The following is an 11,536-nucleotide window of genomic DNA, read 5'->3' as shown; positions in this document are numbered from 1 at the left end:
GCAGCAATATCTCCTCCTCCCGCAGCCATGAGCTCCAAAACCACTCCAGCGGTGGGCATCGACCTGGGCACCACCTATTCCTGTGTCGGAGTCTTCCAGCACGGCAAGGTGGAGATCATCGCCAATGACCAGGGTAACCGCACCACCCCTAGTTACGTGGCCTTCACCGACACCGAGAGGCTGATCGGGGACGCGGCCAAGAACCAGGTGGCCATGAACCCCCAAAACACCATATTCGACGCCAAGAGACTGATCGGCAGGAGATACGATGACCCGACTGTCCAGACCGACAAGAAACACTGGCCTTTCAAAGTGGTCAACGACTCCTCCAGACCCAAAGTTGAGGTTCAGCACAAGGGCGAAACCAAGACCTTCTTCGCAGAAGAGATCTCCTCCATGGTCCTGACCAAGATGAGGGAGATCGCAGAGGCTTACCTGGGAAGGAGCATCTCCAGCGCCGTCATCACCGTCCCCGCTTATTTCAACGATTCCCAGCGCCAAGCCACCAAGGACGCCGGGGCTATCACCGGACTCAACGTCCTGAGGATCATTAATGAGCCCACAGCCGCCGCCATCGCCTATGGGCTGGACAAGAGGGTGGGTTATCATCTCTGCAGATAACCTTAGGTACACCCCAAGGTCAAAGAGTGAGATCACATAGATGTTACAGACATTAACGGAGACAACTGCTGATGCCTGGAAGTGTGTTATAAGGTTATAAAGCAAAAATAAAAGTTTTTGCTCTACTTTTGATTGTGGGGGATTCTGAAATTAGAGGTCAGAAACATAAGATAGTCCAATAATAATCCAATAGGGAGCTCGGAAGAATCTCCTTTGTGCAGAGAGCGGTTAGAATGCGGAACTTGCTACAGTTGAGGCAAATAGCTGGGTGGGCAATTAGGGACAAAGTGTCGGCAGGGTTTGCTGGTAAGTGAAGTGGGGCAGAGGGGGGTTTCTGCGGAGCATTATCTGGTTAGGCCGAATGGCCTGTTTCTGTGCTTCATCTTTACAACAACAATTAGTATTTGTATAGCACATTTAATGTAATAAAACGTCCCACAGTTCTTCACAGGAGCATTATAAAACAAAGTATGACAGACACTAGGCCCTTGGTAGCTGAAGGCATGGCCACCAGTGTTGGAACATTAAAATTGAGATGCTCAAACGGCCAGGATTAGAGGAGCACAGATATCTCAGACAGTTGTGGGGCTGGAGGAGATTGCAGACATAGGGAGGGGAGGCCGTGGAGGGATTTGAAACCGAGGATGAGAACTTTAAAATAGAGGTGATGCTTAACTGGGAGCCAATGTAGGTCAGCAAGCAGAGGGGTAATGGTGAACATAACTTGGTGCAAATAAGGACATGGGCAGCAGAGTTTTGAATAACTAAATATTTATGGAGTGTAAAATGTGGGAGACAGGTCCTGAGTGCACTGGAACAGTCAGGACTGGAAGTAACAAAGGCATGTGTGAGGCTTTCAGCAGCAGCTGAGCTGAAACAGAGGCAGAATCAGGCGACAGGGGTGGAAATTGGCGGTTTTGACGATGATGCAGATACATAGACAGTCACTTATCTCAGGGTCAAATATGACACCAAGTTTGTGAACAGTCTGGTTCAGCCTCATAGTTGCCAAGGGGGAGAGGGATGGAGTTGTTGGCTAGAATACTCAGTTTGTGGCAAAAGTCAGCAAAGTTAAAGCCTGAGGGATAAAAGGGGTAGCAGCATAGTAACAAAGTTAGCTGAGTGACAGGAAACAGAGAGTAGTGGTGAACAGTTGTTTTTCAGACTTAAGGAAGGTATATATTTGACTGCCCAGGGTTCGGTATTAGGACCACAGCTTTTCATGATCTATATGAATGAACTGGACTTGGGTGTGCAAGGCACAGTTTCAAATTTGTGGAAGACACAAAAGTGAAGTGTGAGGAAGATACATATAGATTTCAAGAGGGCAGAGACAGGCTGGTGGAATGGGTGGACACGTAGCAAATTAAATTTAATGCAGAGAAATGTGAAGTGATACATTTGGAAGGAAGAATGAGGAGGGACAATATAAGATCAAGTGAAAATGGCTCAGTGAGAACATTTATATAGTACTTGGGTGGGCAGTAGAGAACAAGTATTTTAAATGAGTAATGCAAGGGGTGGAATAAGGCAAGATGCTCAAAGGAGAAGAAAGTGCTAGAGGCATAAGGGGACAGGCCAAGGTGTGATTTGATGATAAAAGCCACACCAGCACCTCTTGATAAGGCAAATAGTAGAATGTATAGCCGGGGTGGGGGAGGCTTGATTTCGAGGGATGTGTTATCATCCCTTGGCCAGATTTCCATCAAGGCAATGATGTTGATGCAGTGATCTACAATAAGCTTATGGATGGTCAGGGCTTTGTTCACAAATGAATGGACACCCTGAAGGGAGATGCAGAGAAGGAGGTGATAGCTGATCTGCTGGTAGAGCCCACAGTGTCAGCAGTGGGGGGTGCTGGGGAGGAGATTGGCAAGATTAGCCCCCTAGTCGATGCACTAGGTTGAAAGGTCACTGAAGAGTAGGATGGGGTAGTTGGGATTACTGCTCGTAATGAGGTAGCGTCAACTGCCTTGATGGGCCTTTTGGAGAATGCGAAGAGGGGCACAGAGGGAAGCTTTAAACTTATCTAAGAGGGAACCTGGCTCTGCATGGTGGTAGGAAAATAGGAAGGTTGAAGCACTCTGAAAGGTTGGATTTGGAAGAGCAGAGTACTTGAGAGAGGGGAAATGAAAGGAGGCATGATGACAGGAGAGTGGGTTCTAGAAGGGATAAACAGAAAAGAAGTGAAGAAAGTAGAAATAGAAGTAATGGGCTAAGGTCTGGAGCGGCAGCCAAAATGCTCAGGCAAATGACACTTAAGTTACTTAGCAATTATTAGAATACATAAAAATCTGATATATGGGGAATAGTTAGGAGACAATAGGATGGAGCCCAGAGTTAAAGTCAGAGGCCCCATGGTGGGATAAGGTTGACATAGGTAGCATGGAAATGGCATGCAACATTGATGAGTTGTCCAAGTTTGGAGACAGGTGTGGCGGCGAATGAAGTCCGAAGCTATCTGAGGGTAGAATATCAGAGAATGTGCCACTGGAATTATTTTCATAACAATGAAGATTCAGGAGGTGTACAGAATTGGTTGTGGGGCAGAAAGATGTAAAGACTAAACTACAATATACAATGAGAGTAGCTCACTCTACACCATAAGCCTAGGCTACAATGTACAATGACAGTAGATAATGTTACACAATGACACAAGGCCTCAATGTATCAAGAGTAGATTACATTACACCATGAACTAGGCTACAATATACAATGGCAATGAATATAATTAAGTATAAGAATAGACTGCAATATAACTTGAGATTAGGTCGCAGGACATTGTGAAAGTAGCCTAAACAATACCATTGGTGTAAATCACATTTACCTTGAACTAACAATATTAAGATTTTGCAAAAACAAAAATACCTGGAAAAACTCAGCAGTTCTGGCAGCATCTGTGGAGAGGAGCACAGTTAACGTTTCGAGTCCGAATGACCCTTCAACAGAACAGTTCTGTTGAAGGGTCATTCGGACTCGAAACGTTAACTGTGCTCCTCTCCGCAGATGCTGTCAGACCTGCTGAGTTTTTCCAAGTATTTTTGTTTTTGTTTTGGATTTCCAGCATCCGCAGTTTTTTGCTTTTATATTATATTAATATTAAGATTTTATTTATTTCTCTGAAAGAACAGAAATTTCAGCAGCTATCCTTTGTTTAGCATTTTGGCTGCCTCTCTGGACCTTTGTCCATTTCTTTTATTTCTATTTTCTTCACTTCTGTTCCTAAAAACAGCATGCTAAATAAAAACATGCTAAGTGAAAAATCACTTACCCATAAGAAAACATGTAATAAGGATGGGTTACATTCCTGAGCTGTAATTTTAAATAGGGTGTATCAAAGACATCCTGTGGGTTAATGGCTACCCTGATCAGATCCTTGCTCCCTGTATATTGCACAAACTCATGAATGGGCCTAAGACCGCCACTTTCGGCCCTGAAAAGTGTCTAGTCTACTTCAGATTATCTTGGAAGGGTAAGGTGTCTCAAAAATTTGAGCAACAGGTGAAGCTAACCATTGCACACTGTTACTATGCAGTAGCAACATGAGTGATATTCTCCACTAACAGGATGCTGCCGTCAAGCCAAAGAGATGTTCTGTCTATCACACAAATGAGTAATGTGATATATGAATTTCAGTGCCGGTATGATGCTAATATGTAGGCATATATCCCAATGATTGGCAGATTGTATAAAACAGCACGGCCTTCGGCTGTTCACAACAGGCAAAGTATTTATTGTACCCGACCAGCTCGTGCTTGCAAAACTCAAAACATAGTGTCCAACATTAGATTGATTCCATGATTGGACAACACTTGCTAAACAATCCTGATTGTGCTAAGAATTACACTGAAATCTAATTTAAGATTACCAGTCAACCTTGCCGTGTAGCTCACTTACACATACTAAAAACCACATATATTCACACAGAGGGCCCTGTCCTTTGCAGACAGAAGGAGCATCTCCATGCATTATGCCTTTTTCAACTTAACAAAAGCTTGGGGGACCATCATTCCTTGGTTCATTCCCCACGACAATGCCTTGACCAATGAGAGTTGACCTGCCTGCTTTGAATTTGAAACATCAGCCTCACAGTTAAATGTTAACTGTTCTCTGCTGCATTCTCCATGTCAACACCTCTACCAATTAGAGTCCACTTGCCAACCAATCAGTACTTTCTTCTTATGCAGTAAAAATTGTTGTTCCCTTTACTGTTGGCTTATCTTGCATAGCTGTCCTGATGAGTGCAAGACAATCAGCTTTGATAGCATGTCTCTTTTTTCAGCAATTACAATATACTAGATGCAATACATATTTCTCATACATCATGTGGCAATACTGTGATTAAAATAACTGCAAAACAATTTCAATGAGCACAATGAACCACTCTAAACTGTTCACTGCATTAAGTTGACTTAACTCCCCTGTGGTTCCAAAGGACATGGTAAGAAACCAGTCAGAAATGGAGCCCAGTCCAGAAACTGTCCTTTGCGACACAGCATCTCAAACTAATTTTCTTCACAACAGTGATGTTATAATAAGCCTAACTGTTAGACTCTATAATTTTATAAAATTGTCCCTTTCAACCTTACATTTGTTTAACAATCCTCAAGTTGGTAGTGTTCCTTTATATAGATCCTAATTTGTAGTTTGTGATGTTTATCTTGTTTGGTTTTGTTTTGATTGCCCAACCCTCTCTCTGGTGTGGATTTACCCCTTAAATTGTTTTACGGTTTGTTTAGGTGGGAACTGAGTGCAATGTCCTCATCTTCGACTTGGGTGGTGGAACCTTCGATGTGTCCATCCTCACCATCGAAGATGGTGTCTTTGAGGTCAAATCCACAGCTGGAGACACACACCTCGGTGGTGAGGATTTTGATAACCGTATGGTGAACCATTTCATTGAAGAGTTCAAGCGCAAATACAAGAAGGACATCAGTGGGAACAAGCGAGCTGTGCGTCGCCTCCATACTGCCTGTGAACGAGCAAAGCGAACCCTTTCCTCCAGTTCCCAAGCCAGTTTGGAGATCGACTCTCTGTACGAGGGTATAGACTTCTACACCTCCATCACCCGGGCACGGTTTGAGGAGCTGAACTCAGATCTCTTCCGAGGAACTCTGGAGCCTGTGGAGAAAGCTCTGAGAGATGCTAAAATGGACAAGAGCCGGATCCACGAAATTGTGCTTGTAGGGGGATCTACCAGAATCCCAAAGATCCAGAAGCTTCTGCAGGACCTATTTAATGGGAAGGAGCTGAATAAGAGCATCAATCCTGATGAGGCAGTGGCTTATGGTGCAGCTGTACAAGCAGCCATTCTGAATGGAGACAGCTCAGAAATAGTGCAGGACCTGCTCCTTCTGGATGTGACACCCTTATCACTGGGCATTGAAACAGCTGGGGGAGTGATGACAACCCTGATCAAGAGGAACACAACTATCCCCACCAAGCAGACCCAAATCTTCACCACCTACTCGGACAACCAGCCTGGGGTCCTGGTCCAGGTGTTTGAAGGTGAACGAGCCATGACCAAAGATAACAATCTACTGGGCAAGTTTGAGTTGATAGGAATCCCATCAGCACCTCGGGGTGTCCCTCAGATAGAGGTCACTTTTGACATTGATGCCAATGGAATATTGAATGTTTCTGCTGTGGATAAAAGTACTGGTAAGGAGAATAAAATCACCATCACGAACGACAAGGGGCGTCTGAGCAAGGAGGACATTGATCGCATGGTGAATGAGGCAGAGGATTACAAAGCGGATGATGAAGCACAACGACTGAGGGTAACTGCCAAGAACACCCTTGAATCTTACGCATACAGTATGAAATCCACGGTGGAAGATGATAACATAAAGGTAGGAATATACACTGTGATATCAAATAGTGTGTTTCTAAGGAAATAGGAAGATGGACTATGAAAAACACTGGTGCATGCCAGTAACATAGAAAGCACCATACAAGAATAGTTACAATGTGCTGTGCAAATTAAGCATTTTAGCTGATTGCAGATCATCGGTGTTTAAATAAATTCTCATGGGTTGTATTCTTGGAAAGAAAGATAATACATTTAACACAGATTAATCTGTCTGCTTGAGCAAGCAGTGATGTAAAGCACACAGCTCTGCACAGTTTATCACATCATGGGAAAGTGTTGTATAAATCACAGTAGGCAGTCGAAGAACAGATACCCAAGCCAATGCACATGAGGATTAATGATCTGAAGCCACATGTAGCACTTTTATCTCCTGACACATCTGAGATGCTTAAACAAAAGATTTCCCCAAGTGACTTGTGACGGTACTCATTAAATGTATAAAGTGTTTAATGAGATCATTTCCACCATACTGTTTTGAAACAAATACACAAACAGAGAATGCAAATATTGACACTTTAATAAAATTAAAATAATATTTTATGGAAACATTTCTGACATAACAGTGCTGCCCACCATCTGGCACTGAGATGAAGCTGAGTCAGTCCTCAATTGCTCCTTTTCTTGGCAATTTTTTGTTCTCTTTCCTCTCCAGTACACACAGAATCCTTGCTTGGATACAGTTCCAGGGGCCAGGTTGGCTTCTGCTACCTTGTTGAAGTGGTCAATATTCTCATGCAATCATCAGTGTCCATAGGGTTTGTACCATAACATACAATATACACACTATACACAAAGACACACTCGTACCATCACATGCACTTGCGTTCATATATACAGTCTCACACACACATTCATATACACAATCACATGCACATGCTCATATACACAATCACATCATACCACATTCACTCTCATGTACAAGCACACGTGCACACACTCACGCTTAGAATTACACATACATACAGACTTAGAAATAATCATCTACCCACATACATGCGCTGCACCATATACAGAGACAGAGAACAGGAAATGTGCACACATATGCTAAATGAGCAACACTGAGTAGAAACACATGGCCCAAATCTTCCAGTCTCCAGATTGTCAGAGACTGAATGTACGACTAAAGATGCATGTTGGGACCCTGTCAAAGTCCTGACGTGCTGACCAATGTGGGAATTGCCTAGGAAATTTCAACTTCTGATGGGCAATTGCCCTGCTCTCCAGGAACCTCTGCGTTAGAGTGGGAGAGCTTTGGACAGTTCTGATGTACTTGCCTGAATAGATACCCAGGAAATGTTAGACAGATTAAAATCTAGTCTAACTCCTGGGTAACTACAGAACTGACTCCCCAATCACTCACACTGACCCCCTCCTACCCGACTGCTCCCCAGCCCGACCTGACTACACTCCTGACCATCTGATTATCACACTGACCTGACCACCCCCACCACAACCTCACAACTCCACAGATCTGACGACCAACTGACCCACCTGACACCTCATGTACATACCACCTCACCCACCTACCACCTGCCACTTCACCCACCTGCCACCTCACCCACCTACCACTTCATTCATCTACCTCCTACCCACTTACCCACCTCACCCATGCTACCCACTTTCCTTACCCACCCTACCCTTTCATTCATTCACCCCTTCACCCATTCACAGATATCCAAACTGGACCTTTAAACTTACCATATGGCAGCTAGTACCATAAAAACAGGCATGTCCTGTCTTCCCCCAACTCTACTCCACCACGACGGAGCTTCCCAAGGGATGCTGGGCTCCATATTTCTTGGAACACTGGGCTCGAAAGGTCTGGAAGAAATGCAGAGCGGCGTTGAGCCAGGGGAATGTTTGGGCAAAGTGGCAATCAGGCGATGATTGCTGCTCTTCAGATGATCCGGGCCATGGAGTGAGAGAATACATTTCACTTGTGTTTACAGTGGTTTTAATGATAAAGTGCAGCCCATTATTTAATTTTATATCAATTCCCTGAACAGTGTTGCAGAAATTGTTGGAACTGTAGCCAATTTCCCCCTCCCTAACCTAATGACCAATTGTAATGTGCTAAAAATGCCCTCACTAACATCCACTTACTCAGCACAGACTTGGAATCAAATCTGGAATCTTTCTAGTCTTTATGGGTCAAGTACTCACTGGATACATTTTCTGTGTAATGTGGGGAATTGAAATCTATTTAAATTCCTATATTCTTAACCTGGTGAAATCAAGACTCATTGCAATGTCTCTGCAGCAGTGAAACTCAAACCTCAGTGTCCATGACAAAGAATGAACACCACTATATCAGTTACTTAATGGTTTTGAGCTTTATATCTTTATCCTTCCAGGGTAAACTGAATGAAGATGACAAACAGAAGATCTTGAACAAGGTGAAGGAGACCCTGGATTGGCTAGATCGAAACCAAATGGCTGAAAAGGATGAGTTTGAGTTTCATCAAAAAGAGTTGGAGAAGGTGTGTAATCCTGTCATCGCCCAGCTGTACCAGAGTGGTGCTGCCCCTGGTCCGGGGGGATTTCCTCAAGGAGCAGCAAGTGCCCCAGGATCTACTGGTCCAACCATAGAGGAAGTGGACTAAAGCTTAGAAAAATTAAATGAAACAAAAAATGATTCTCTACCTGAGATGATGCAACTAAACTAGCATTTTGTTTTCTAAAAACTCATTGTTAATCTCTTCAATTCAGGTTTATTCTTTGACTAACATGTTACCCATAATGTAAACAGAGTATAGGGGTGTTACACCAAAATAGACAGTGGTAGATTACAGTTAGGGTATCAGATTCTAAGTTCAAAAATATTTTTTCTAAAATATGTATTTTGATGTAATTAATTTTATTGTTCATTACAACACCAAACTGAAAATTAATTGTCTGTTTATGAATGATTAAGTGTATTTTAGCAATACACAGAAGTTGCATAACTGGTAAATTACACTTATGAGACTGAAAAATATGAATGTTAAAGTGCATAGAGCATAGTTAAAAGCCTGCAATTTGATTACAAAGGGCTTAATAGATACCTATCAATGGGTTACATAGAGAATAATAGACACTGACAATGGGTTGCATAGAGGATCCAAATCTGCCCTACATACTAAATAAGACTTCCCCATGGAAATTATAGTCAAATGCTGTTAGATTGCACAGACAGGTAAGGATTTTGCCCTGCCATTTCGCTGATGACTGCAAGAAGATCAAGCCCTAACTTTGTGATCAACTAGACTGCTATTGTGTGGTTTCACAGGTTGCAGATACCCTCAGGTCTTTGGTTCAAGTGGCCGCACCTCATGTATGACCAGAGACAATGCCTGTCTGTTGTGCATTTAAAATCTGGGGGCATCACAGCCAAGCCTCATTCAGACCATTTGCAAAATCCACACATGCATACTTTCCAAAAGGAGTTACTGCAGAACCATCAGAAGAACCACCCCCAGCTGATACTTCCTCATTTTTGACCATAGAAATAAAAGTAAAATACTGCGGATGCTGGAAATCTGAAATAAAAGTAGAAAATGCTGGAAAAAACTCAGCAGGTCTGGCAGCATCTGTGGAGAAAAAACAGAGTCAATGTTTCGAGTCCAATCGAGTCTTCGGAAATGGCTGCAGAGGCATAGTGTGTTCCCTGCCTGACATCAGCTAACTCAGCGCAACTCAAGAACTGAACCTGGGACCTCTTTGGAAGGGGATGTTTCTTATTTATGATCAGATGTTAGAAATAAAAACTTGAAGTCATATTGCACATTTCACAAACCCGGGATGTCCCAAAGCGCGTTACCTTTTTGAAATGCAGTCACTGCAGCCAATTTTCACTTAGCTAGATACCACAAATCACAATGTGATAATAGCCAGATAAGTTTTTTTTAGTCGTTGGTTGAGGGATAAATATTGGCCAGAACATCAGGGAGAACTCCCATTCTTCTTTGAAATTGTGCCATGGCTGTATGTCCATCTAAGCAGACAGGTACGGCCTCGGTTTAATGTCTTTTTCAAAAGACAGCACCCCCCAACAGTGCAGTATTCCCTCAGCACTGCACTGAAGTGTCAGCCTGGATTATGTGTTCCCACAATCTTCCGGTTAGAGGCAAGAGTCGTCTATTCCTCAAAATTAATAAAATTCTTGAAACATTGATGTCAAGTGTTCATAGCTTTATTAAGCATACAGCACATATAATAGTACTTAAACTTATGCTTAAAAGATAGTATTTACAACCACATCTGATAGTTGGAATTCAAACGTGTTACAGTGCTGAGCTCTGTATTCAGGTTGATCAAACCCTTACAAATCCAAATGCTCATGTTTTACATCTTTCTAAACTACAAGTTCCTTATCACTCACCATCCTGACTTGGAAACATATCGCCGTTCTTTCACTGTCGCTAGGTCAAAATCCTGGAACTCCCTTCCTAACAACCCTGTGGGTCTACCCACACCACATAGGCTACAGCAGTTCAAGAAGGCAAGCTCACCACCGCCTTCTCATGTTCAACTAGGGATGGGCAATAAATGCTGGCCCAGCCAGCGAAGCCCACATCCTGTGAATGAATAAAAAAAAAATCAAAATGTCCATACATTGCAAGCTACATAGTCCCGATCGCATCTTGTTCATGTGTCTAGCTTTAAATCTTTAATCGCATAGCTGCAAAATTCATTTGCATAAGCAGCTTATGAAGATTTACCTCAATTCCTTGGGGGCAGGCAATGCCACAGGCCACTACCTGTGCAGTCCACATGGTGTTTACCGTTGATATGAGAACACTCTGTTGCATTCCCTGCATGCACCTGAACACATAGAAATATTGCTCTCCAGACATCATACAGCTCAACTGGCTAATGTGATGCCTCACATTCCCACTACACCTCTTGCCCAAAACTTTAGATTTGTGTCCCCTAGTCCTTGTACCATCAGCTGATGGGAACAGCTTTTATTTATCTACCTTATTTAAACCTATCATAATCTTGGGCCTGTCATCTCACCTTCCCAATTGAACTGACACATGAATCATTCTTTACTCCTGATCT

The 11,536-nt window shown here is 43.0% G+C and overlaps 1 protein-coding gene across 1 annotated transcript; it reads left to right on the top strand.

Annotated features, from left to right (window-relative positions):
• LOC144696031 (heat shock cognate 71 kDa protein-like) lies at positions 1–10,646 on the top strand. The gene is made up of 3 exons (XM_078567213.1): positions 1–597; positions 5,361–6,473; positions 8,848–10,646. The coding sequence occupies exons 1-3, from the start codon at positions 28–30 to the stop codon at positions 9,094–9,096; spliced, it is 1,932 nt and encodes a 643-aa protein (XP_078423339.1). The 5' UTR covers positions 1–27; the 3' UTR covers positions 9,097–10,646.
• Positions 10,647–11,536: the final 890 nt, after the last annotated feature.

This window comes from Cetorhinus maximus, chromosome 21 (genome assembly GCF_964194155.1).
Source record: "Cetorhinus maximus chromosome 21, sCetMax3.hap1.1, whole genome shotgun sequence".
Lineage (NCBI taxonomy): Eukaryota > Metazoa > Chordata > Chondrichthyes > Lamniformes > Cetorhinidae > Cetorhinus > Cetorhinus maximus.
The sequence above is the reverse complement of the archived record's forward strand: the minus strand, read 5'-3'. Positions and strand labels throughout refer to the sequence as shown.